The following is a 27375-nucleotide window of genomic DNA, read 5'->3' as shown; positions in this document are numbered from 1 at the left end:
ATCAAGCTCAAAAGTTCTTCAACAGTTTCCTATTTCACCTAAAACAAAAGCCAAAGTTCTTAAAAAGGGCTTCAAGGGCCTACACGATCTGACCCTCTTCACCTTACTGACCTTACCTCTTACTACTTGCTCCCTTATCCAATTGGTTTCAGCCACATGGCCTTTCTGGCTGTTCCTCAAGCAAGCATGAAGGTGGACCCACTGTGACAAGGTCACCTGGGTAGCCAACCACATATACACTCACCTTGAAGAGCAGCTAATGTTTAAATATCCTACTCAGCAGAAGTAAAGCACCATCATGTCATCTGGTAACTTTGGAGGTCTTTCTTGGTTAACTGCTGGTGACCCAGGTCTCCTCATTGCTCTGCCTAAACAACTGATTTTCTAAATGTGAAGGCAGAACTTGACACAGGCTCATTGCATTTCATCATTCTTTTCAACTGTTTGCAGCCTATCATGGTCTTTGGGATTTTAATTCTGGGCCCGTGGAGAGGTTTTCTTTGCAGACATGCTTCACAGGCCAATTTCCTAACGTGCCTTCTAAGTCTCCATGCGAATCCCCCACTGAGACTCAGAGCAGAACAGGCAGAGCACAGTCCTGCGTCCTGTGTCTGGATCTCTCCAGACTAAGGGTGATTCTCATGAACGCTCTTCAGGAACAGCTTTCAAGTGAGCTACCTCTCCCATCACGTAGCATGTGAATATCTGCATTGCTTGTCTTGTTGACATTACCCAAGTGCACATCTGGCTCAGCTAAGGGTACCATGGTGGGGCTGTCATGCCTGTACGGAAATAGGGGCATGCCTGCCTTCAAAGAGCTCCCACCCCCGCTGGGGAGTGAAAGTGAGCACTTGTGAGAAAACACTCAGAAATATGAGGCCAAATATGGTCAATGCCAAGGAATGACACAGATCTCTTCAGTAAACATGTGAATGGACCACTAAGCAATTATTCACTCAACAAACCTTTATAATAGCAGAGCAACAACAGAGATGGCCCTTGTGAGCCTACCTCATGCCTGGTCTGTGCACTCTGTTATTGTCTTGAAGCCTCGCAACTATCCCCGTGAGGTCCATGTTATTGTCCTTGTATGAGAGAGGACATAGGCTCAGAAAGGATAAGAAATGTGCCAAAGGTCACACATATAGTACATGGTGTTGAGCCCAGGGGGTTCTACCTCTGAAACCCATGATGCTCTGAGCTGCCCCAAGGCCCATTCATGGTTCTGTCACCGGGGTTGCCACGGCCCATGAGAAATAGGCCTTGCTCTTAGGGGATGACCTGAGATCCATACGAAGGGCAGATGCCAAGCCTGCCATCTTGGAGCCCCGTGGAATAAGATGATGGGTCTGGCTTGGCAGAACTTCCGGTTGGGTCTACTCTCGCTGCAGGGTGGAATCTCAAAGCCAGACTCAGGCATGCCAGGACATGGGAAGGGCAGAGTGCCTTACATTTACCCCATGGCGGGCAGCACTGAGCCCCCACACATGGAGGAGGAGGGCTCCCTTGCCCCTTGGGGACACAGAAGGCAGGCCACGTCACCATCATGGGTTTGGGTTTACTCCCCTGGGGCCGGAGCAACGCCGACTCCTCTCTGTCCCAGGTGGACACCAGCGAGGCCGCCCTGCCCAGCAGTCACCAGACAGAGAGGCGGGGTCAGCAACATGTGCCGTGGGCCCAGTGTGGGGACGGCTGCTGCATGCCGATTGTTCATGAAACCAACCGTGAGAAAAAAACAAGGAGGCAGGTTGAAGACCCAGGGCCAGCGGCCAGGGAAGCCGGGAGGGGAGCTGGAAAGGTGGGGAGGTCAAAGGAGGTGAAGGAAGGCACGCGGGAGGCAGCAGCGAGGACTTGAGGGTGAAGGAGCCTGCGGCAGAGTCAGTGCCTGAGACCAGCCGGCCCAGGTCGCCGACAGGGGTACCAGGGCAGCCAGGCCGCCGGGCACTACAGGGAGCGTGGATGAGAGGGTTATTTCTGCAGGACACCAGGAGTATAGATATTTCTGGAGACCGGGGCCCCCTTCTCAGCAGACGGGCCACCAGTAGCTCCAGGCCAGGCCGGCTCCAGCCTGGCTTTACACCATCTGTCCCACCAGGCCTGCTCAGCAAGCCCGGGGTGAAGAGACAGCCCTGCTTAGGAGAGGACTGTAGAATCTGCGGAGCCAAAGTGCTTGTTCACTTCTTACAGAACCTCCTGGGTCAGGCACGGAGCAGGAACTGCCTCAACGGGAAGCTCGGGTTCAAACTCCGCAGAAGACCTGAGCTCCAAGCCCTGGTCTCTCAAAGGCCTGTCCCGCCTCCTGGAGGGAAGACAGCCTGAACTCTGCAACCCCCGGAATCTACCCCTACGGCTATGAGGGGGCCAGAGCCACTCAAGTACCTCAAAAGGGAATTGATAGAGAAACAGTGAAATGGTCCCAGGAAATGACCGTTTGGGGCTTGTCTTCAGTGGTTGCTGAGTGAGAAGCCAGGAGCCCGTTTCAGAGCGGGTCAGGGGCGCTGTGGCTACGGCCGGGCCTTTGAGGGCCGTGGTGTGGGGCCAGCACTACACGGGCCACGGCCCTGCCCAAGAAGGAGTGGGATCCAGAGGAGCAAGGCCCCTGCCCATGGCTGCTTTGGGCCCTGCTCTGCCATTGCCCCCGGGAGGAGAGCAGAGCACCCCTGAGCCTCGGGGCCCTCAGGGCGTCCTCTCTGAGGAAACACACAAAGGGGTAAGGAAGCCATGTTCAGAGCAGAGGTGGGACTGTCACTGAGGTATAGGGCATGGAGGGCTTCTGGGCCAGAAGGAGGAAGGAGCCTGCCTAGATGTCCTCGAGGGAGAAGTGTTTGAAAGCATGTCTCTGGTGGCTGAGCACTCAGGCCCCGGGGAGGCACAGACAGGCCCATTTGCCCTTTGAGTGTGTCTGTGGAACTGAGGAGAGCCCTCAGAGAGCCCAGCTGATTGATTTCCCAGGACTGAGCCCAAGCCCTCAGCCTCCCTGATGATGCCTGAGCCCTTCTGGAGGGCGGGTAGCTGATGGGTCTGACCTGGCCGTCCCCAAGGGGTGCCCGTGTGACCTGCCTTGGCGTTCCTTTCGTCTTAGCTTCTTAAACTGCACTTTCAAGTGCACAAATGTTAACTGCACACCATTTTACAGCTGCACACAACTGTGTAAGCACTCCCGAGATTAAGATATCAAACACCTCCGCCTCCCAGAGGCCTCCCTCTTGCTGCTTCCCGTCAATCTCCCTGCAGAGGCCCCATGCTCTGCTTTCTGTCACCCTGGAGTAGTTCTGCCTGCCTTTGAACTTCCTAAAAGCAAAAATTGAACATACTCTTTTGTGTCTGGCTTCTTTCAAAAGATTTGTCTGTGAGATTCAGCTACACTTTTAAATGTGGCAGTCTTTTGCTCGTTTTCTCTGCTGGATAGTATTCCATCGTATGGACATACCATCCTTTATTTATCCATTCCACCGCTGATGCAGTGTTTCTAGTTTGGGGCCATCATAAGAAAGTTTCTGTAAGCATCTCTGCATATGTGTTTGAGTATCCTCGTATGTCTGCCTGGGAAAAAAAAGTTCCCCTGGCTATAAATGTCTGGGAAGCCAGATTTTTCACTTCTAGACTGCATGGTAAGTGTTACTCATGCATCAGGTTCTTCGATCTTAAGCAGCAGGATGAAGAACACACCCCTGGAAACTGGACCAAATGCACAAGTGGCAGCTTACAAGCTGTTTGGGGAATGTTGACTCCTACAAGGCGCAGGAGAGGGGCGTGGGTGTGTGTGTGAGCTTTGTGTGTGAGAGTGTGTCAGTGTGTGTATGAGTCCATACAGATCTGCGTGTGTGACTCTGTGTGAGCTCTGTGTGTGTGTGTGTGTGTGTGTGTGTGTGTGTGTGGACTTAGAGTTATTATGTGAGAGGGTCTCAGAATCTCCTGGGCAGTTTATCCAGAATTACTGTGAGAGAACCACTGGCCTGGAGCATTTAGGGAAAGGAGAGGAAATGACCAGAGATGAGACTAGAAAAACAGATGAGGGTCAAACTGCAAAGAGTGGTGAATGTCTTACTATAGCATTTGGATTTTATCCTGCGGTGACAGGAATCACCAGATGTGTTTAACAAACACCTAGTGGCACCACACACCACGCGGAAGGTGTGGCAAAGCCGGCTGTGTCACCTACCAGCACGTGGAGCCCCGCACCAGGCTGAGTGAAGTACAGTCTGCTAGTGGGGGGTACTGGAGGGCAGGGCAGTGAAGGGCTCAGTCTACAGCAAACAGCCTGTGTTTATGTTCCGGCTCTGCCATTTATCAGCCAGGGGACCTTTCCGTGCCTCTATTTGTTCATCTCTAAGGTGGGGACATTCCTGGCTTTCTTATGCCAGGGTTGTTGAGAAAATTAAATGAGCAAGTACTTGAAAGTGTTGGCATATAGTGAGCATGCAGTAAGCATTAGCTGAAACGATTTGTATGGATAAATGCGGGGACTAATAGATGAAGAGTGTGTTGGCTCATGGGTGTACACATGGGATTTGCACTGACAAATGGCACACGCACACACAGTGGGCAAACAGTCCTGCACACACACAAACAGCCCACAGCGAACAGGGGTTTACAGGTCAAACATTCAAAGATGCTCCCAGCTCAGCCACTGCCCATAACTTACTCACTGGAAACCGAGTGCTTCTTCGTTACAGAAAGGAGACAGGAAATGACTAGACCCCTAATCATCCTTGCTTTAGGGACTTGCAGTTGGATGGGCTGCCCGGTTACCAAAGTCCTAGGGGGACTACAAACGGCCCACTAGAGCCAGCATCCTTCAGCTCTGCTTGCAGGGACACGGGGAATGCTGCCTTCTCCTCTGGGACTGGGGAGACAAGAGCAGCAGTATCTAGGAGAGTCTGGGGACAGTGGGCGCCAGCACGGGATTTCCGTGAGAAGTGGGGAAAGCCTGCATCTGAGCCCTCCTTCACTGTCCATACAGTAAGGCGGTCTGCAGCCAGGCCTGGGACAGACGATTTGAGGAGCTGTGAGGCAATTCTCACAGCACCGCAGTCTGAATAAAAACCCAACACAGTCCCCATCTTCCCCTCTTGAAAAGGGGCTCCCAGGCCAGGAGCCCAGCCCTGCCCCCTGCCCCTCCTGGTGAAACAGTCAGCAGGGTGGGAGAGGAAGCGTGTCTGAGAGTGTGATCTTACCTCCACATATAGCAAGGGGAAAATCCCAATCTTGTCTCCCAGCATGCCTTCTGCCCAGTTGTCATCCACTCTTCTGATAACAGTCAGGATCTCGTCCTGGGGTTGCCGCAGCCCATCATGTACACAGGCACGTGGACACACAACAAAACACACAACAAAAATAGAGACCAATCAGTATTGCAGGAGCTAAGAAAAGATCCTAAGCAATGATGCAAAGAATGGTTTATTATCCATTTTGGGATCTGACATACAAAAACAATCCGCCCTTACATCTTCACCCATGGTCTCCCTCTTTCTCTCTTATATATTGATTATAGCTGCAAACATCCTCAAATAGAAAAGTGTGGTAATTTACAATATGGCTAGTATTTTAAAATTCATGTTCCTATTATTTATTTACTGAAATAAAATTATTTTGAATAAAAATAAACTCAGCAAGTATAAAGCTTTTTAAGTTTCTGGCTCCATCCATGGACAAAAAATGACCCAATCCAATTCCATTTATTTAGAGTTGTGGGTACAAAAAGCTTTGGATAACCCTCTTAAATTCTTTGGCAACGCAGACAATGCCAAGTATAGATGCACAAAGTGGAAACAGATGGAGCAAGGAAGAGGCATGAAGCACGGAGGAAGAGAAGCTTTCCGGGGAGACTGGCAGCCTGGCAGTTGTGAGAAAGGACATGCCCGGGATGCCTTCCTGGGTGCCTTCTCGGGTGCCAGGAGCTGCAGGGACACATGACAGAAGGTGCAGAGAGGAGGGTGGGAGAGAGAAAGCACTGAGCAGGGATGGAGAGCAAAAGGGGGAACCCACCAGGGAAGGGGACTGGAGAAGAGAGACAACACAGGCAGCAGCAAGTGTCCAGAGGGCCGGACAGGGATGCCACAGGCAAAGTGGCACCTACACCAGGGATCTGTGGCAGGCCTCTGTTCCCTCTCCAATATCCAGCCTCCTCTCAGTATGCAGGGTGTGTAATGGAACACCCGCACGGACTGTCTGCCAAACCACTGCCACCCCCTGCCCCACCAGATCAAAACCTCCCTGTCACCTGTCCCTCAACAACCTGCTAGGGAACCACCTGGCCCATCTGGAACTTGTGCTAAGGAGCTGATGGCCAGCTTAATGGGGTAACCCCTACTGGATTTGAAGGCACCATCTGAGTCTTCAATACTTTAACGTGAAGCAATGAGTCTTCCAATGAGGAGCTGAGTCCTCCAATGAGTCTTCAATACTTTATTGTGAAGCAATAATATGGGACTTGTAGGCCTCTCTCAGGTCAGAGGCACATTTTAGGCCGGCACATTTCATGAAATTATCAGAAAAGCTGGTTATATAATCAATATATAACAGAGAAAGAGGAAGACCATGGGTGAAGATGTAAGGGCGGATTGTTTTTGTATGTCAGCTCAATCCCTGTGAGCTAAGGGATCACACAGTTTTGGGGTGTTTGTCTGGGTCAAGAGAGAGTCATCTAATGGGAATGGGATATGTCTTTTAGAGAACACAGATAGGGAAAAGCAAGGATGAGTGTCTGCTGGGGGAAGCTCCCCGTGGTCTATTCCAAACCTCTCTTCACCTAAGGGGACAGATTAAAGTCTAGGAGCAATCATACCCCTCATCCCCAACCTCCCAACTTTAAAAGATTCCAAATAACAAAATGATCTGTGATTTTAGAATATTTCTTCTCTCAATTGATACAAGCCAGAAAAATACAATAGACACTACAAGTGGATCATATCATTTCGCAAGTTACAGGGTAGTCGGTTCTCAGGCTACAGAATGATATTTGTAAGGGTTCCCTATTCTAGCTCAGCCATTAGAATGTATGGGCTTTTCCGGTAACCATTAGGTCAAAGTGGCCAACTGGCTTGAGGAGAGATGTACAGAAAATGCCCCTGAACTCCCATGCCTTGCTCACTTCACAAGTTTACAACTTGTAAGAGTCCTGGGCCTGTGAATGAACTCAACTCAGATTCAGCCAAAGGGAGCCCCCTAGGACTTCGCTGATCATGCAAAGGGAAAGGTAACTGAAGGCTTCCTACATGTCAGAGTTTTTGCAACAATAAAATAGCACACAAAAAGAAGACATTTAATTTTGTAAAATTCAAAAGAAGAAAATACCAGGTTAATTTTGGTTAAAAAATAGAAAATACCATATTATTCACACTATTACTTAGGACTGGTCTAGAAATTAGAGCCAAAGAAATAAAAGAATATAAAACAGAAAGCATTAATATTGGAAAGAAGGTATAAAATTTTTTTACCTAGAAAAAACAGTATCAACTAAAAATTAGAATAAATTCAAGAAATACTGCAAATTTTAAAATACATACATAAAAATCATTAGTTTACTCATATACCAGCAATAAGAAGTTAGAAAATGTGATTAAAATTGGCTATTAAAAAAAATTCTCTAATACACAGTATATGCCAAAATTAATTACATAAATATTAAAGATTTAAATGTTAGAAAAAAACCTTGAATGCCCAAGAAGAAAATATGAATAGATGTTTAATCTTGAGCTGGGGAAGATCTTTTGAAGTATGATAACAATGATTTGGCTACACAAAAATGTAATTCTCTATGATAAAAACAGCAAAAAACAAAACAAAAAGGCAAAAACCTAGGAAAATACTTGGAGGATATATGAGAGACAAAGATTTAATATCCATACTATATAAAGACTTAAAGATACAATAGAAGAAAAAGACAAATACCTTAAAAAGAAAAATAGGCTAAGGGCAAAAATGAGACAATTGACAAAAAGGAAGAAAAGCAAATTGCCATTCAACATATTTTTAAAATTATAACTCACAAATAAAAAGAATACAATTGTAAGCAAGAAGAGTCCTTTTTTCTTCTATGCTCTATTTTGCCTATCAAATTAGCAAAGAAGAACATAAAGCCAACTCAGTTTTGGTCAGCATGCAGGGAATAGGCACTTTATCATTTTTGGTGGAGATAGAAATTTATAGCAGGCAGTTTGTCAATTTCTATCAAAGATCAAAGCCTGCATACCCACTGATCTAACAACAGCACTTCTAGAGACTCTACACTAGGAAAATCAAAGATGTGCAAAAAGATTTAGCTCTGAGAATGTTCATTACAGTGTTGTTCAATTAGATAGAAATTAAAGACAAATGCACAGCAAGAGAGATTTGGTTAACTAAATTATGGTACTGTCCACCAATACTATTCCCAACTCCAGTCCACTCTAGCCATCCTGTACTACCTAAGGAGGAAAGGGGAAAATGGAGACACACATGTGGAGTTCACAATCTAGTGGTACAGGCTCCTTAAAAGACTGAGACCCAATAATAGGACCATAGGACTATACAGTGCTCCTCCTCTCCCCAAACACCACCACCACATTACTCAAGACCAATTTACAGCAGTTCTTTTTTTTTAAATTTTTTATTGTTATGTTAATCCCCATACATTACATCATTAGTTTTAGATGTAGTGTTCCATGATTCATTGTTTCTGCATAACACCCAGTGCTCCATGCAGAACGTGCCCTCTTTAATACCCATTACCAGGCTAACCCATCCTCCCACCACCCTCCCCTCTAGAACCCTCAGTTTGTTTTTCAGAGTCCATCGTCTCTCATGGTTCATCTACCCCTCCGATTTCCCCCCCTTCATTCTTCCCCTCCTGCTATCTTCTTTTTTTTTTCTTAACATATATTGCATTATTTGTTTCAGAGGTACAGATCTGAGATTCAACAGTCTTGCACAATTCACAGTGCTTACCAGAGCACATACCCTCCCCAGTGTCTATCACCCAGTCACCCCATTCCTCCCACCCCACCCCCCACTCCAACAACCCTCAGTTTGTTTCCTGAGTAAGAATTCCTCATATCAGTGAGGTCATATGATACAGGTCTTTCTCTGTTTGACTTATTTCGCTCAGCATAATACCCTCCAGTTCCATCCACATCATTGCAAATGGCAAGATCTCATTCCTTTTGTTGGCTGCATAATATTCCATTGTATATATATACCACATCTTCTTTATCCATTCATCTGTCGATGGACATCTTGGCTCTTTCCACAGTTTGGCTATTGTGGACATTGCTGCTATAAACATCAGGGTGCACGTACCCTTTCTGATCCCTACTTTTGTATCTTTGGGGTAAATACCCAGTAGAACAGCAGTTCTTTTTACCTGGTACATCATGTCTGTCCATCAAAAAAAAAACCAAAAAACCAAAAACCAAAAACAACTATTAGACATACTAAAAGGCAAAACAAAACAAAAACCAAAAATACAGTTTGAAGAGACAGAGTAAGCATCAGAACCAGACTCAGACACAGCAAGGATGCTGGAACTATCAGATGGGGAATTTAAAACAAGTATGATTAATATGCTAAGGGCTCTAATGAATTAAGTGGACAGCATGCAAGAACAGATGGGCAATGTAAGTAGAGAGATAGAAAGTCTGAGAAAGAACCAAAAAGTAATGTTAGAGATCAAAAACACCATCACAGAAATGAAAAATCTTTAGATAGGCAAATTAGTACTCTGAACATGGCTAAGGAAAGAATCTTTGACCTTAAGGCCATCTCAATAGAAACCTCCAAAACTGAAAGGCAAAGAGAACAAAGACTGGGGAAAAACAAACAAACAAACAAAAAATAGGAGATTCATGGACTGTGAGACAACTACAAAAAGTGTAACGTATATATAATGGGAATATCAGAAGGAGAAGGAAGGAAGGAGGAAAAGAAGGAAGAAAGGAAGGAAGGAAGGAGGGAAAGAAATATTTGACACAATAACAACTGAGAATTTCTCCAAATTAATGTCAGACACCAAACCACAGATCCAGGAAGTTCAGAGAACACCAACTACGATAAATGCCAAAAAAACCTACCTAGGCATAACAAAGTACTGAAAATCAAAGATAAAGAAAAAATACTGAAAGAGGCCCAGGGGAAAAAGATCGTATTTATAGACGATCAAAAATAAGAATCACACCTTACTTTTCTAAAACCATGCAAACAAGAAGAAAGTACAGTGAAATATACAAAGTGTTGAGAGAAGAAAACCCACCAGCCTAGAATTATGTACACTGAACAATTATCATTTGATAGTGAGGGAGAAATAAAGACTTTCCCAGACAAACAAAAATTAAGAGTTTGTTGCCAGCAGTCCTGCCTTGTAAGAAATACTAAAAGAAGTTCTTTAGAGAAGAAAAGTATGTAGGTCAAAAACTTGAATCTACATAAAGAAAAGAACATTGGAGAAGGAATAAGTGAAGATAAAATAAAACTTTTATTTTTCTTATTCTTTGTTCAAAATTAAAGTAGCAACAATGTATTTGATTATATATGCTAGGTACATATATTATATTATCATGTATATACTTATGTATAAGTGAAATGAATGATAGAATGATATAAGGGACTGAAGAAAAGAGTTAGAATTATTTTATTACTATAAAGTATTTGTACTACCCATGAAATAGTACAGTGGTTTTTGAAAATGAACATTATTAATTGCAAATGTATATTGCAAACTCTAGAGCAACTATTAAAAAAATTTTTTTAAGGTATAATTGATATGCTAAGAAAGGAGAGAGAATAGAATCACATAAATTGTTCAATTAAAACCACAGAAAGCAAAAAAGAAAGAGAGAGAGAGGAAGACAAAAATAGGAATGAAAATCAAGGGCAACAAATAGAAAACAGAAATAAATATGGTAAATATTAATTAAAAATATCAAATAATCACTCTGAATCTCAATGGTCTCTATTCACAAATTGAAAGACAAAGATTGTCATAGTGGATCAAAAAGTAAGACCCAGCTATGTTGTCTAAAATAAACCCATTTTATTTTTTTTATTATGTTCAATTAGCCAACTTCTTGATGTAGTGTTCAACGATTCATTAGTTGCATATAACACCCAGTGCTCATCACCACACGTGCCCTCCTTAATACCCATCACCCAGTTATCCCATCCCCCCACCCCTCTCCCTTCTGTAACTCTCAGTTTGATTCCCAGAGTCCAGAGTCTTTCATGGTTTGTCTCCCTCTCTTATTTCTTCCCATTCAGTTTTCCCTCCCTTCCCCTGTGGCCCTCCACACTATTCCTTATGTTCCACATGTGAGTGAAACCATATGATAATTGTGTTTCTCTGTTTGACTTATTTCATTTAGCATAATCCCCTCCAGTTCCAACCATGTTGATGCAAATGGTGGGTATTCATCCTTTCTGATGGCTGAGTAATATTCCATTATATATATGAACCACATCTTCTTTATCCATTCATCTGTTGAAGGGCATCTCGGCTCCTTCCACAGTTTGGCTATTGTGGACACTGCTGCTATGAACATTGGGGTGCATGTGGCCCTTCTTTTCACTACATCTGTATCTTTGGGGTAAATACCCAGTAGTGCAATTGCTGGGTCGTAGGGTAGCTCTATTTTTAATTTCTTGAGGAATCTCCAGACTGTTTTCCAGAGTGGATGCACCAGTTTGCATTCCCACCAACAGTGCAAGAGGGTTCCCTTTTCTTCACACCCTCAAAAACCCATTTTATTTATTTATTTATTTTATTATTATTATTTTTAAAGATTTTATTTGTTTATTCCACACAGAGAGACACAGCAAGAGGGAGAACACAAGCAGGGGGAGAGGGAGAAGCAGGCTTCCCGCCAAGCAGGGAGCCTGATGCGGGGCTTGATCCCAGGACCCTGGGATCATGACCTGAGCCAAAGGCAGACACCTAATGACTGAGCCACCCAGGTGCCCCCAAAACCCATTTTAAATATAAAGATACATGTGAATTTAAAGTAAATGTATGGAGAAAGATATACCATGATAACACTAATCAAAAGAAAGTGGGAATAGCTACATTAATTTTGAACAAAGCAGAATTCGGAGTAAGGAATGTTGTTGGGGATAAAGAAGGGGATTACATAATGATAAAGGAGTCTATTCCCCAAGAAGACATAACAATCCTTAATGAATATGCATTTAAGAACAGAGAGTCAAAATATATTAGGCAAGACTTACATAACTGCAAGGAGAAATAGATAGATCCACTATTATAGTTGAAAACTTCAACACTGTTCTGTCAAAAATGGACCAATCCAGCAGGCAGAAAATCAGTAAAGACATAGTTGAAGGCAACAACACCTATCAATCAACTGAATGTAACAGTCATCAATAAACTACTTCATTTAAGAACGGTAAAATGTACATTCTTCTCAAACTCACATGGAACATTCACCAAGATAGATCACACTTGGGGCCATAAAACAGACCTTAACAAAGTTAAAAGAATAGAAACCATACAATGTCTGGTCTCAGACCACAGTGTAATTAAACTAGAAATCAATAACAGAAGGGTAACTGGAAAATTACAAAATACCTGGGAATTAAACAATACAATGCTAAGTAACACTTGATTCAAAGAAAAAACATCAGGAGAAATTTTAAAATATTTTAAAACAAATGAATGAAAACACAACGTATCAAAATTTGTGGGCTGAGGGAAATTTATAACATTGAATTCATACATCAAAAAAGAGAAACATACATCAATAATCTAAGTTTCCACTTTAGAAAACTAGAAAAAGAAGAGCAAATTAAATCCAAAGTAAGCAGAAAAAAAAGAAATAATAGAACTTAGAACAGAAATCAATGAAATTAAAAACAGGAAATCAACAAAGAAAACCAACAAAACCAAGAGCTGGTTGTTTGAAAAGATCAATAAAATTGATAAGCCTCTACTGAGGCTAAGAAAAAAAGAGAGGGGACACAAATTACTAATATCAATCATGAAAGAGAGAACATTACTACAGATCCTAGACATTAAAAGGATAATAAAGGAATATTATGAACAATTCCATGCCCACAAATTTGATAACCTAAATGAAATGGACCTTTAATGATATAATCTGCCAAAATTCAATAAAAAATAGATGATCTGAATAAGCCTATATCTATTAAAGAAATTGAATCAATAATTAATAAAATTCCAAAACAGAAAGGACCAGACCTAGATGAGTTCACTAGTGAATTCTCCCAAACATTTAAAGAAGAAATTATACCAAATTATCTAACAATTACTTCCAGAAAGTAGAAGCAGAGGGGTGACTTCCCAACTCATTTTATGAAACTACCATTACACTAATACTGAAACCAGACAGAGACACATCAGGCAAAGAAAACTACAGACCAATATTTCTCATAGGGCATAGATGCAAAAATCCTCAATAAAATACTAGTAAATTGAATACAAAAAGTATAAAAAGAATTATGCAGCATGACGAACTGGGATTTATCCTAGGTATGCAAGGCTGGTTCAACATTCAAAAATCAATTAATATAATTCATCACATCAACAAGCTAAAGAAGAAAAATCACATCCTCATATCAATAGATGCAGAAAAAGCATCTGACAAAATCAAACACTGACTCATGATGTAAAAAAAAGCTCTTAGCAAGTTAGGAATAGAGTGAAACTTCCTCAACTTATGAAGAACATTTACAAAAAACCTACAGCTAACAGCATAATGGTGAGAAACAAGAAGCTTTCCCACAAAGTTCAGGAATAAGGCAAAGATGTCCCCCTCACCACAGCCTTTCAACATCATAGTGGAAATCTTATCTTATGCAATAAGACAAGAAAAGGAAATAAAGGGCATACAAATTGGGAAGAAGAAATAAAACTGTCTTAGTTTGCAGATGACATAATTGTCTAAGTAGAAAATCTAAAAGAATCAACAAAAAAACTCCTGGAACTAATAAGCAATTATAACAAGGCTGCAGGATATAAGACTAATATACAAAAGTTAAACACTTTATATACTATCAATGAATAAGTAGAATTTGACATTTATAGCAGCTTATTCATAATCCTAACGCTCGGAAGCAGTCTAGTGATGTCCTTCAGTAGGCGAATGGATAAATAAACTGGTACATAAAAACAACAGAGTATGATCTAGTGCTAAAAAGAAATGAGCTATCAAGCCATGAAAAGACATGGAGGAAACATAAATGGGTATTACTAAGTAAAAGACAATCTGAAAAGGTTACATATTATGTTATTCCAACTATGTGACATTGTGGAAAAGGCAAAACTATGGAGACAGTAAAAAGATCAATGGTTGTCAAGGGTTGGGAAGTAGGGAGGAAAGGGACGAATAGGTGGAGCATAGAAGATTTTTAGGGTAGTGAAAATACTCTGTACGATACCATAATGGTAGATACATGTCATTATAAATTTGTCCAAACCCACAGAATGTACAACCCCAAGAGTGAACCCTAATGTAAACTACAGACTTTGAGTGATTATGATGTGTCATTGTAGGTTCATTAATGGTAACACATATACACCTCTCTGGTGAGGGGTGCTGAGGGTGGGGGAAGCAGTGCCCATATGCAGCTAGGTTATATGAGAAATCTCTGTACCTTCTGCTCAATTTAGGAGTGAAACAAAAATTGCTCTACAAATTAAGTATCTTTTTGAAAGGCAACAGCACCATAGAGTGATGAACATGAGCCAACTATAGCATGCTACAACAATGTAGACGTAGCTCACAAATGTAATGTTGAAAGAAAGCAAAACTGGACACAAAAATATACATGTATGGTCCATGTATTTGAAGTTGAAGAACAGACACAACGCACCTATGGTGTTAGGGACATGGGAAGAGGGAAAGGTGGAAGAACCGGGATGCTAGTATCTCACCATCTCTCCACTGGGTAGAGAGTATAAGGATATTTTTTCCAGTCATCATGTTGTACAATTTTGATTAGGGGCCTTGATGGTATATTATGGTTTATTTAGATTAAAAGTTTTTTTTTTTTTTTTGAGGTAATAGTCCATCCAGTGTAGGTAAGTCACAACATGCCTTGAGTACTGCATTTGGTCCTAACACCTCTCTAAAGAGACATCACATACTGAGGAAGCCAACCATTATGTGGACAGTCTGAAATAAGTCACACAAAGCCAGAGAAGAAAGTGGGATCACTGAGTCTGAAATATGAGAAAGCTGGGTGGGGGGCATGGATACTGTCTTCCAGCTTTGGCATCATTACCACACTGAAGAGCTGGGCTCATTCTGAGTCACCTGGGAGGGCAGGATACACACCAAGGGCTCCAAGTTACTGAGAAGCAGACACAGCTCCATGTAAGGGAGAGCTATGCAAAAACGAGTGTCACTTCTTAGGCCAGGGTCTCTGTCATCACTCCAGGTGTTAAGCAGTGCCAACCTGTTCCTCATGTGGCCACCAATATGCAAGCATCCCCTAAGAGCCAGGCATGGGGAAGAAGCTATCCCTTCCAAGAAGAGCTCAACACTTGGTGGGAGAGGTCTGTTCATAAAGAGATGCACAACATCCAATACAATGTAAGTACAGTGAAATCCCAGCACAATGCAATAAGTGGGGTTCAAATCCAATCCTGTCAGTGTGCTACTGTGAGGCTGATGAAATGAGCAGGTGGAATCGCATAGCCCCACCTGCCTATCAGATGCAAGTTCAATGTAGTCCCTGCTGTGGTGTGGTGGTACCTGGTGGCAGGTCTCTGATCTGGCCCAAATATTGACGGGGGCAATTCTTGGTCCTATGGCTGGATGGAGCTTCACGGCAGTGGTAGGATTTAGAACAATCCTATTTAGCTGGCATGAATTTTGTTGGGGAGACTGGGCTGGGAGAATAGTGGGTGCAGGAAGCCAATCACTCTCCGTACACACAAATAAGTAACTAAGTTTGCCTAGGAACATTGAGAAAGGTTTCCTACAGCTCTGCCTCTAACACAAACTCATACAATGGAGACAGCCTCCAAAGAGGAACATTTGAGTGCTGGGAAATGAGAAAATTCACTCTAGCATGTCAGAGCTACCAGCATGAGATCTGGTGTGTTCTGCAAACAGTAATAACTTCTCCTGCCGCCAATGCAGGACTAGGGAAACAATGACCCATTTTTTGTGGCTAGATCACTTCGGGTCTCTGATTCACTGTCAATATTTCAAAAAGCTGGAGCCAGTGCTTCTCAGAAGGATAAGGAAAAGGGGAAATCCCTGCTCTGTGGCCTCTTTGGAATATAGAGAATTGCTCCCTCCTTAAACACTAAATGAGCTTTCTATATGACAGTGGCAAGACTGAGCTATATGGTTCAGGCCTGAGTTTTTAGTTGCTCTTTCACAGAGAATGGTGGCCTTGCATGTCACACTCGACGTGGTGGGCTGCCAGTGGCCTCAGAACAAAGCCATGCCGAGTGGGATGCACAAGGAACCACCGAGTGCTTGGCCTCCATAGTGCTGTGCTCTATGAAACAGGTCAGCAAACCTTTCTAGAAGGGGCCAGACAGCCAGTATTACAGGATTTTGAGGCTATTACTGTCTCTGTCACATATTCTTCTGTTTTGGTATGAAAGCAGCCAGAGACAACATGTAAATGAAGGAGTCTTGGTATGTGCCAATGAAACTTTATTTATACAAACAGCAGCAGGCGGGTAGGATTTGACCTGCAAGCACGAGTTTATGTAGTTGCCTGATGTAGTTGAGTAAACAAAATCTAACTAGACACCACTGATAGTCAGGAGGGGCACACAAGTTTGGAGCCAATATGGCAGCATGCGAGGATTTTATGGAGGAAAGTTGTTCACTTTCACTTTCAGATGTGTGGCTCAATTTCATTCACATGTTTCATGTAAGGTGCTCGTTACTCGCTGTGGGGCAGTGTAATTCCATATGCTGTTTTCCCACTTCCCTCAAATTTCCAAGCTTTGAAAATACACCAAATGCCAGTGTCATATGACAAAGGCTCTCCTTTGCATTCAGGTGGTCTCAGGGTAGTCCTAAGTGACGGTAAGTCTGGGCTATGAACATAGCATGCTTATTTAAAAAGTATATTGCTTTTCTTCCCAAGGCTCAGTGGGTAATACACTTGCAAAGGATTCAGGTATCGTGGTAGGCCTGCCATCTAAAAGGGGCCTTCAAACTGCATTTCTTTTTTTTTTTTTAAGATTTATTTATTTGAGAGAGAGAGAGAGAAAGAGTGTGCAGAGCAAGGAGGGGCAGAGGAAGAGGAAGAGAGAGAATCTCAAGCAGACTCCCACTAAGCATGGAGCCTGATGCTGGGCTTGATCCCATGACCCAGAGATCATGACCTGAGCCGAAACAAGAGTCAGACACCTAACTGATTGAGCCACCTGGGCACCCCTCAAACTGCATTTCTATTTCATTTAACTAACCTGCCCAAAGTTTGTGCAAGTAGAAAAGTAGATCTGCAAGCAGATGGGCTCTGTTAAGAACAGAAGCTGTGGAGCAGAGCACTGAAGCTCCACCTTCGTGGCCCGCAGGGAGGGTGGCATGTCTGTGCCCACACAGAAGCCCTCTGGATGCCACTGAAGGTGACTAGCCCAGCACCCCGTCCTTAAATACCATTTCAGAAATACAATTCAATAAATGTCACTGCTCACACATCAGGGGCTCAGCCTGGAACTCGGAGAGTTCCTTCAGCAAGTCTGGATAAACCAGCCTCCGAGGGCCTGCTATTTTACTCTATTTTACTCTCCTGAGCGGTGTGGCAACAGCACATATAAAGCAGCTAGAAACATCCTTGAAGGGCCACGAAGAGCAAGCAGATCCTCCTGGAGAGCCACTTGAATGCGTCCACTCCCCCTTCACCCGCACTCAAGTGGTTTCTGACAAGCAGTGGGAAGCAGACAAGAGGGAGCCTTTCCTTTCATCCCTTCAGGGCTGGCTGCCTGTTCCGCGGGCCACCTCACGCTGCGGCGTGACTGGGGGCCTGTGCTTGTCACTGAGCCCTTCCTGTCAGAACGCAAGCCAGCCACAGAGAGAGTGCCCAAATCACCACTCCTCAGAAAGAAGGGAAATTAAAAAGGGAAAAGTTCAAAAACTCCCTCAGCCTTTTATTGCAGAAATAACACAAATTGTTCCTCTGGGCAGTTCTAGGTGAGGCTCTTAATGGAGTCATTGCTGCCATTAACCCTCTGCTGTCCTGCTGAGGACACTGGGAGCCATGGCATTCCAGAACCCAAGACTGTCCTGTCTCGCACACCCCATCTCAATTCCAGAGGCTGTCAGAGGCCTGGAACCACTCGTAGAAAGGAACGCTCTAGGAGAGAGAGGCAGACCTCCGGGGGTCTCGCCTGCAGCCACAGGGTGGGTCCAGGTGTAAGTGGAGAGGCCAGAAGTCAGATGTCACACCCTCCTCAGTGCTTGCAGATCTCCCCACTGCACACACACATCCCACACGCCTGCACACACACACACACACCCCAGGCACACACACCACATACCAACTCACACCACACCACGTACCACATTCACACACACCACACTCACACATACCACATGTACACACACATACACACACATACCACACCACACATACACCACGGGCACACACACCACACCACACACATACCACACACACATACCACATGCATACACACACCACTCACATATGCCACGCACACACATACCACATCATACACATACCACACTCACACACCTCACACGCATGCACACACACACCACATGCATGCACACACACACACTACATACCAACTCACACCACAACACACACAACACACACAACACATGCACACATGCCACATGCACACATACCACACCACACACACACACCACAGGTACACACACACCACACTCATATATACCACGTGCATACACACACCACACTCACACACACACCACATGCACACAACCATACACACACCACACCACACACACCACACTCACAATACTATAAGCATACACACACCACACTCACACATACTACTCATACACATACCACAGGCACACATACACACCATACACACACCACACTTGAACATACCATACCACACACATACCACACCACACATACACCACGGGCACACACACCACACTCACACACACACCACAGACACATACACACCACACTCATATATACCACATGCATACACACACCACACTCACACACCACATGCACACACACACCATACACACACACCACACACACCACACCCACAATACTACAAGCATACACACACCACACTCACACATACTACTCACACACATACCACATGCACACATACACACCATACACACACCACACTTGAACACACCATACCATACACATACCACACCACACATACACCATGGGCACACACACCACAGGTACACACAAACCACAGGCACACAATATGCATTCTCCAGTAGGACAGAGGCTCAGGTGCTGTGATGCTCCCTCTCCTCGTGTGCCCACTGTGGGCTGTGAGCACTTGGAAGGTGGGACTCTTCCCACCCACTGACCCACCTGGAACACAGTCCAGCATTGATAAACATCTGATGAATGAATGAATGGACAAGGAGGCTGGACAAACATAAACTTACACTTCCCATAGCAAATGCAGCTGACCTCTTGCCCAGGCCAAGGCAGAGTGCCTGCACCCAGCCTCACTGACAAATATGTATTCAAAGTCCTGTGTGCCCTTCACTGTCCCAAGATGGGGATAGGCAGTTGGTAAATGCAGAATAGCCACACTCAGGAAGCCAGCACTCCAGCCATGAGACAGACGACTGTCACGTAAATATACATACTACCTTCTCAGGAGGAAAAAATGGGGGTGTGGAGTGCTGGGTGGGGAGGCTCCATCACTCAGGGGTCAGGGGCCACTCTGAGGGATGTGCAGACAGGTGGGGAGGGCACTCAGGCTGTGGGGAGAGCTGAAGAGGCCCTCGGGGAGCCAACAGGATGGAGGGACAGGGGCCTGGAGGCCAGTGTAGCCACGAGTGGAATGAGCCGGGGGCAGGCCTGGAACTGAGCCTGGGAGGGACGTGGGCGCGGGTGGACAAGGACACTCCTCAGCAGCCCCCAGGCTGTCACTGTGCTCCGTGTCACCTCCTCTGTGCTCATGCTTGGGGTTGGTCACCTTAGCCAGGTGCCTCCTCCACCCAGGCCGAGCAGGACTCAGAGGTGGCTGGAAGGAGGGAACCAGGAGCCAGGAGCCACAAAGGCGACTGAGATTCTCTGGTAACTTCTGAAGGTAGCCTGAGTGGAGCACTGCACTGAGGCTCATCCCGCTTTGCTTCCTGAGTCTTTCCAGTCCTAAAAGCATTCCCAGTGCCCCTCAGAAAGAAGCAGAGATGACACAGCAGGCCTGGGTGCCCAGCGATGGGGACAACAGTCTTGACACAGAGGCTGAGATTTCATAACCCCTGGGCAATACCCTGAGGGATTTAGCCACCAGAAATATAAGGGTCTAGCTAACTAGCCAAATTCTCATCTCTCCAAGTAGTATGTAACTTAGGAAGGGTGTTTGTTTTCCTGTGAGCATTTTGGACTAACATAAAAAGTGATAAGTATCTGACTGAACTTCATCTTTTCCTGAAGCAGGAAGAAAGCAGAGGACAGAAAGCAAATATTTATTGAATACCTATTCTGAGCTTGGTTCTCTAAATGCCTTTGCTCACTGAATCCTATTATCAACTCCATTGTACAGTTAAAAAAAGGAGACTCAAAGACCAAATACATGTCCCAAAGTTACCATTTAATAATAAAAAAGTGTCATGATTTGTATCTGTTTACCGACTCTAGAGCCCAAACTGTCCATACTTGATTTTTATCTAAGCCTGTCCCCTGGATCAGAACACAGTTTGGGATTAATGCTGGAGTAATTCACATAGGAGAGAAGCCCTACACTTTTGGGAGACAATGATTAAACATTAATCAGCATAATAAGATCACATGGAAGGGTCTTGTGGTGACCCCAACAGCAGAAAATTAGGGCTAGGCCGGGACAGTGTGGTGGTGCTTTACACAGGTCTTTGCCAACTCAGAGCAGCCCTCAGGCCCCGGGGGGAGGGCCGGGGAAGGGAGAGTGTGAGGTGAAGGGTGTAAGGGAGCTCTCCCTATGTCCACTGTCCTGCAGCCTCATGTGGCAAGCACGATGGGGATCAGTCCAAGACGGTAAGCCTCAGGCTCCCGCTGCTAGCCGGTGCAAAAGTGACCTGGTGACCGGTCAACCAGGTGCCACCTGAGAAAATCTCATGGCCTCTCAGGATTCCTGAGCATTACGGAGTCAGTTCACTAAAGGGCAGCCCCAGGCCCTTGACATTCAGCACAGCTCCCTGGCAGGGCGATGAAGATGTTCTCATTAACTGGAATGTACATAGTCAGGGCTCAATGAATATTTGTTGAATTTTGTAGTTGAGTGACAATAAGGTAGCATGGAGTAAGCTGCCACAAAAAGACTGGAACTCAAAGTCCCCTCTCGTCTGCCAAGCCCAAAGCTTAGCTCTATACTTGCATCATTTGGCCCCTGGCACCCCCTGTAGGATCTGTGTCCTGATCCTGAAGATTAGGGGGCCCGGCAAGGTGAAATGTTTCCCCGAGGTCACCTGTGGGATCCCTAACTGCGAAGTCCCTACACAAGGGCGCCTTCCCAGCAAACCCATTCCCTCTCTGTGCATGTGGAGGGCGGCAGGCATCAATGCCCCATGGGAGAGCTTGTGAGAGCTCAGCAAGCCGAGAGCTCAGGGCACTTCTTTCCTTTAGTCTTGGCATTTGCACGTGCCCCGCTTTTTGGAGTGGGATGACTATGAAGCTATAAAATATGCTTTTTATAGCTGCTTTACCAAAAGTAATTATTCATTCTCTTCTTAAATGAAGCAAGGACTTTGGTTTTAGAATGGCTCTGATTAATGCAATTTTAACAGGACTGTTCAAAAGCCAATGCTGAAGGTAAAAAATCTTGCTTTGATCCACCTGCTTCCTGCCTTTTTAAATCCGATCAATCCCATCACCATGATGCTTTTGAAAGGTAAGTGAGCATCATCCATGGATTTTAGAGACCCCTCTTCCCTTGCTGACTCCAGAGTAGAACACATGCAAACAACAAAGCATTCCAGGCAGGCAAAATCAAGCCAGTCTGAAGGAGTGATGCCAAGCCCAGAGCCACTTGAGGTGTGATATAAACGGAGGTTGTCAGAGGGAACCAGCATCCCCGGCATGGGAACAAATGAGCTGGTCAGATGCACATGGAAGGGAAATGTCAGGTAAGCAGTGTAGGCAAGAGGAAATATGAACGGAGCAGGAGAGAGGCATGATTCCTCACCCCTGTCCTTCAGAGGCTTTGTTTGAAGAGGTTTAGAGGTAAGAGCTGCAGAGAGAACAGGGGCTTGGTAGGGGTGCCTGTGCCCTAACCCAAGCAGACAGGCAAAAGTAGGTGCTCCTAAAAAGGTTATGTGAACATGGCAGGGGATGGATGTCACAGCACAATTTTCGGTGGGAATCATGTGCAGGGGTCTCTAACTCTCCACATTAATCCATAGGATTCAAGAAAAAAAAAAAAGTCCTTGAAAAACACCCTGAGATACACACTTCCTACCTGGCTTCCTGTGGGAACAGCCACATTCTGTAGCCGGAGACCACCCCCTGAGACCCTCTTGTGCCTGGTGCCTTTGCCCCTCAATCTTAACTCACATGCCATCTCCCCAGAATCCCTCATGACCACAGACACCTCAACAGTGACGCCCGCTCACACCCCAGACGCCATCATTGTACCCCCAACCTAATTCCAAGTAAGAACAATGCCAACCACAGAATGAGTCCAAGAAAGCCTGAGTTCTAATTTTCCCCATGAGGACTACTTTACTGCTTCTTTTGAAATGCCAAACACGAAGGGCTATCATTGAATATTTTGGAGCCCTTACTAAATGCCTACTCCAGCTCCCAGGTGACCAGGGTTGTTCTCTGAGGCTGACTCTGGAACACTTATTTCTTGACTTGCTACTGCCTGTCTCTCCCACCAGACTTGAGGCTCCGGAGGGCAGCAGGTCTGTCTGTGGCCCCTGGGTGTAGCACGGTGCCCAGCAGAGTTGGAGGCTAGTACATCTTGTTGGTAAGTGGACAAATGCCTCTCTATCCTCTTGTCCGATGCGCTCTGGGCTTCACCCCGGAGTTGAGTGCCCCAGGCAGAGGCTTGTAGAACACAGCAGGTTATGATGGTGATGGGAAAGGCAGGCCTTTGCTCACGCCAGGGGAAGCTGGGGGCTCCAGCGCTCTGCAGTGGTCAGTGCAAATTGAGCTCTCCTGGCTCGAAGAGCCTCCTCCAACACAATTCTTGAGGACAGCTGTGTCTGTTCCTGGAGCTGGCTGAGCTCAGAGAAGCCTGGAGCCATAACAGAGTCTGTCTCCTTAGCAAGAGCCCAACCAGAACCTGAGAGATCGAGAGGGGTCCCTGCTCTTGGTGACAAGTGACAGCACAGAGCGTCACAGGCCCCCAGGGCGTTCTTCTCTCAGAGGAGGCTCTCCAGAGTCCATTGGGCAGAGAAGTGAGCAAAGTGGGGGCTCTGTCTGACATCGTACTCCAGGCAGCCCGTCACTCCAGGCCACAGACTGAGAGAACCAGAGAGGAAGAGGCAGAGGGGGAGGGTAAGGGGGGACAGGTTTGGCTGCAGCTTCCTGGGAAACTGCATCAGCCAGATGACAATCGGAATTAGCATCAGAACACCTTGATGAAAGGAAGGAAGAAAGAGTTGAATCCGTGAATGAAAAATAGATTATTCACTGTCAGTCTGAACAATGGAACAAGACACAAATAGCAGCCATGTGCAGGACATGCCAATTTTGCTCAAAAATGGTGTGCACGGTACTCCAGCGGCCCTCCAGAAAGCTGAGTAGCACAGCCAAGTTCTGCACTGAGCAGATGGGGCAGAGGGAGACTAACAATGGCCTCTCAGAAGTGGGAAGGACGTGGGCTTGAAGTCAGAGATTCAGAGTTCTAGCTCTGTTATTTACAACCGTTATTTACAACAGCGCCCACGTGAGGCAGGGGGTGCGGAGGGGGGAGCAGGACAGATAGGAAACAGAAGATGGAAGGCGGAAGGAGAGGCCCGAGCCACCAGCCTCAGGTAAGTGACTGTGCCTCTTGGAGCTTGGGCTCCAACATCAGGAAGACAGTTGAGATAAAGAGTGATGGGGTTGGTAAAGCTATCAAGGGCCACTGCTGTTACTGAACTGGGCAGAGGTAAGTGTTCCAGGGCCCCGACCCTGCCCAGCACCAGAAGTCGGTCAGTGGAAGCAAGGAAGGAGGGACGCCCACGGATAAGAATGGAGCCCGTCGGTTGTAGTTAGTAAGGGACCATCAGGGTGTACAGGGCCATCATCACCTCAGTCCTCTCCACACTTGACAATCAAGGAGGCCCGGGATGGCCAGAAACCAGGCCCCTCCGCATCTCACTGGGCTCTGCTAGGACAATTCTGCCGGGAAATGCTATTTAGTCTGTCACCAGCCCGGGTCCCTCTCTGCAAGACTGACCTGGCCCTAAGCACACGTGTCTGTGCCCTCTGGTGCTCCAGAGCACAGGGCTGCAGCACGCTGGCTTCTGGGCCCTACCGCCCCTTCCCTGTGAGCTGAAGGGGTCTCTGCAGCAGCCTCCTCTGATGATCCCCCTCTCCCAGGGCCTGTCAATCCTGGAGAGACTTCACTCCTCTGCACCTGAGTTGCTACGGCGAGACACCATGACTCACCTAGGTGACAGAGGGTCCTGCACCTGTTACCCAGAGAGTGCCCTGTCAGCTCTCGGGTGGAGCTGTGTCAGGCTGTGTGCCATCTCCTTCCATTCAACAAAAACTCAGGAAGTAGGAATAACTGCTCTCCCCACTTACTGAGGCACAACGGGGAGGAGTTTGGGCACTCGGGAAGGAGCCAGGATTCAAACGGAGGGTGGGTGACAATGTTCACAGGGGCCCCCCCTTACCTTGGTGAAGGTCAGACAGTCCTTGTCCTGGTCTCTGTCCTTCATCTCGAAATCATAAAGTGCTTTGCCCTGGGGCGGGGTCTGCGGCAAGGGCCGGACGCACTGGATGTAGCTGGCGGGCAGGAAGCCGTGCGCCCCGTGCAGCTCCCCATGGTACCAGTGCTCGTCCACTCTGCGCCGCAGGATGATGATGTCGCCCTTGCTGAACTTGAGGTCGCCGGGTTCTTTCCCCTCGTAACTGTAGAGTGCCTTCCCATAGGGAAGCTGGGAAAGAGTCTGAAAGCAAAACATAGTATCTGGTTACTCAGCGTGGCCTTCCTGCTGCCCTGTTAGATCTGTCTGGGATGGGGGGCTCCGTGCTGTGTGGGCACGTACAGAATGTTCCAGAGTGGTAAGTACTTCAAAAGAACAGACACCCTACATGGGGATACTCAAGCCCATGGCCCTGCTGAGACAAAACGGTCCCCACAATGGCAGTCCCCCCTCAAATTGTGCGTGTGAGAGGGGGGCCAAGCATGGTCCTGGACTGTCCACAGGAACCAACTCACTCTGCTGAAAAGGACTCTGGAACAAAAGCTCAATTACTATCATTTACGGGTGAGGAACTGAGGCACGGAGAAAGAGAAAGTAAGTGGCCCAAAGCCCCACCCCCGTAAGGACAGCGGAATCCCTACCCAGGTGGGCTGGCTCTGATACTCTCATCCACTGCTCTGTGCTAAATTGTCTTCCATTGTGTGCTATTTCTAGCTGCCAGACTTCCAACAATTATTGTCCAATAACATTTTCCTGACTTCATCTCCGAACCTTCACAGCGACTCAGAACACATGTCAAGGGGCTTCTCAGGTCAAGGGGACAGACCCACACCTACTGTGGGACCTTCCCACTCACAGCCTTAAAGCCAAGAGCATACACCTGTGACATCCAGCCCAGAGGGAGAGTGTGGCCATGGAAGGTGGAGGCCACCCCTGGGACATTGGTCCCCAGTGCACTAGGAGTTCTAACAAGTGGTCCCTGCCTGTCACAACACACCCCCCACCATATACATACCAATGACAAATAGCTTTTTGATGCATATGGCAGTCTGGTCCAGAAGCACAATTTCAAGACCATAAAATAGTATCCTCTCAATGTCATGGGATGTTCTTGTCATCCTGTCAAAGATTAGCCAACCTTTCTAAAAGTGATCTGCCATCTTTGGTCTCTAATGGTGAATGACTGGTTCTGAAACCAAAACAGAATTTGTGGCAATCTTCTGCTCTTCTGCAATAAGGAGTCTGTTGAACCACCCTGAAACTTGACGTCACCATCCACTTCTCAGGCTCCGCAACTTAACTGGACCTGTCTCATAAAGACCAGTGGCCACCTGGGTTTCTATTCCTCTTCCGTATGGGTGGCCAATAACCATCAACTGAGTAAGCTCTGTCAGAGGCCAAGTCTCTGCCAGAGGAAAACCAAAGGAAAACCCACCACTGTCCCTGTGGCAATACCCAACAATTTCCCTGACAGAAGCTGCATTTTCTTACCAGGGCTGTCCATGCCAAGGATTTCTTTAGTATTCGAATCAATCAATAGAACCACAAAAGCCTGCAGCAGTAGTACATCGAAAAGCTCTTTGTAGGGGACTTAATAACATGTTGGCAACTCAATCACTCTGCATTTATGTTTCAGCAATGTCAAATGACAGCAGTTAAGAGAGAACCTGCTGGCAAATTGACAAACAGCTACCACTAACCAATTAAATAGTAACACCAGAGGATTTTTCGTTGCAGAACTCAATGAGGAAAAAAAAATCAATTTGCTTCCAATAATACTCATCCTGGCTAGCTTTGTACGATAAGCACAATAGCCTGTAACAGGCCCTGATTTCAGACGGCTGAGGCAAAGCGGTGATTTGCAGAACAAGGACTGTGATCAGAAAAGAATGGAAGGGGCTGTTGGCTGTGAATCACCCGAAGGACCTCGGACACACAAAGGCCAGTCAGCCCCTGGCACAGGGGTTCTCAGGGAGGGACAGTTTTGTCCCCCAGGGAACATCTGGCAATGTGTGAAGACATTTTTGCTTGTCACAGCTGGGAGGTGGGATGTTATTGGCCTCTAATGTGTAGAGGCCAGGGATGCTGCTAATCGTCCGGCAATGCACGGGGCAGCCCCCACAGCAAAGGACTGCCCCGCCCAGAACATTAATAGTGCCGACGCTGAGAAACTCTGCCCCAGCCTGTGAGGTTAAATTTACAATAAGACAGGGTAGCTTTCTTGTTCTATTTGAACTTAGTCTATCACAACTTTAGAAGTTAAATATAACACTGACTTCCGTGATGGGACTCTTGTCACTACCGAGTACAGGAGAGGCTGAGACACCCATCAAGATAAGAGGCGTGAGAGGGACAGTAAGGAGAGAACCCGCCGTCAACTTGAAAATGGGCTTCAGCTCGGTGCACGACAGGAACC

General features: G+C 46.0%; 1 protein-coding gene across 4 annotated transcripts in view; it reads right to left on the bottom strand.

The window, feature by feature from the left end:
* SH3RF3 (SH3 domain containing ring finger 3) overlaps positions 1-27375 on the bottom strand; it is a 378293-nt gene that overhangs the window by 147989 nt on the left and 202929 nt on the right. For all 4 annotated transcript variants that reach the window (XM_032419248.1, XM_032419250.1, XM_032419251.1 and 1 more), the window contains exons 2-3: positions 24927-25202; positions 5178-5273 (exon numbers count right to left, since the gene is read on the bottom strand). In XM_032419248.1, coding sequence (XP_032275139.1) covers positions 5178-5273; positions 24927-25202 — 372 coding nt within the window. The remainder of the gene's footprint in view (positions 1-5177; positions 5274-24926; positions 25203-27375) is intronic.

The sequence above is a fragment of the Phoca vitulina genome, unplaced genomic scaffold (assembly GCF_004348235.1).
Source record: "Phoca vitulina isolate PV1807 unplaced genomic scaffold, GSC_HSeal_1.0 scaffold22, whole genome shotgun sequence".
NCBI classification, from domain to species: Eukaryota; Metazoa; Chordata; class Mammalia; order Carnivora; family Phocidae; genus Phoca; species Phoca vitulina.
Note: the sequence above shows the minus strand (reverse complement) of the source record. Positions and strands in the feature narration are given on the sequence as shown.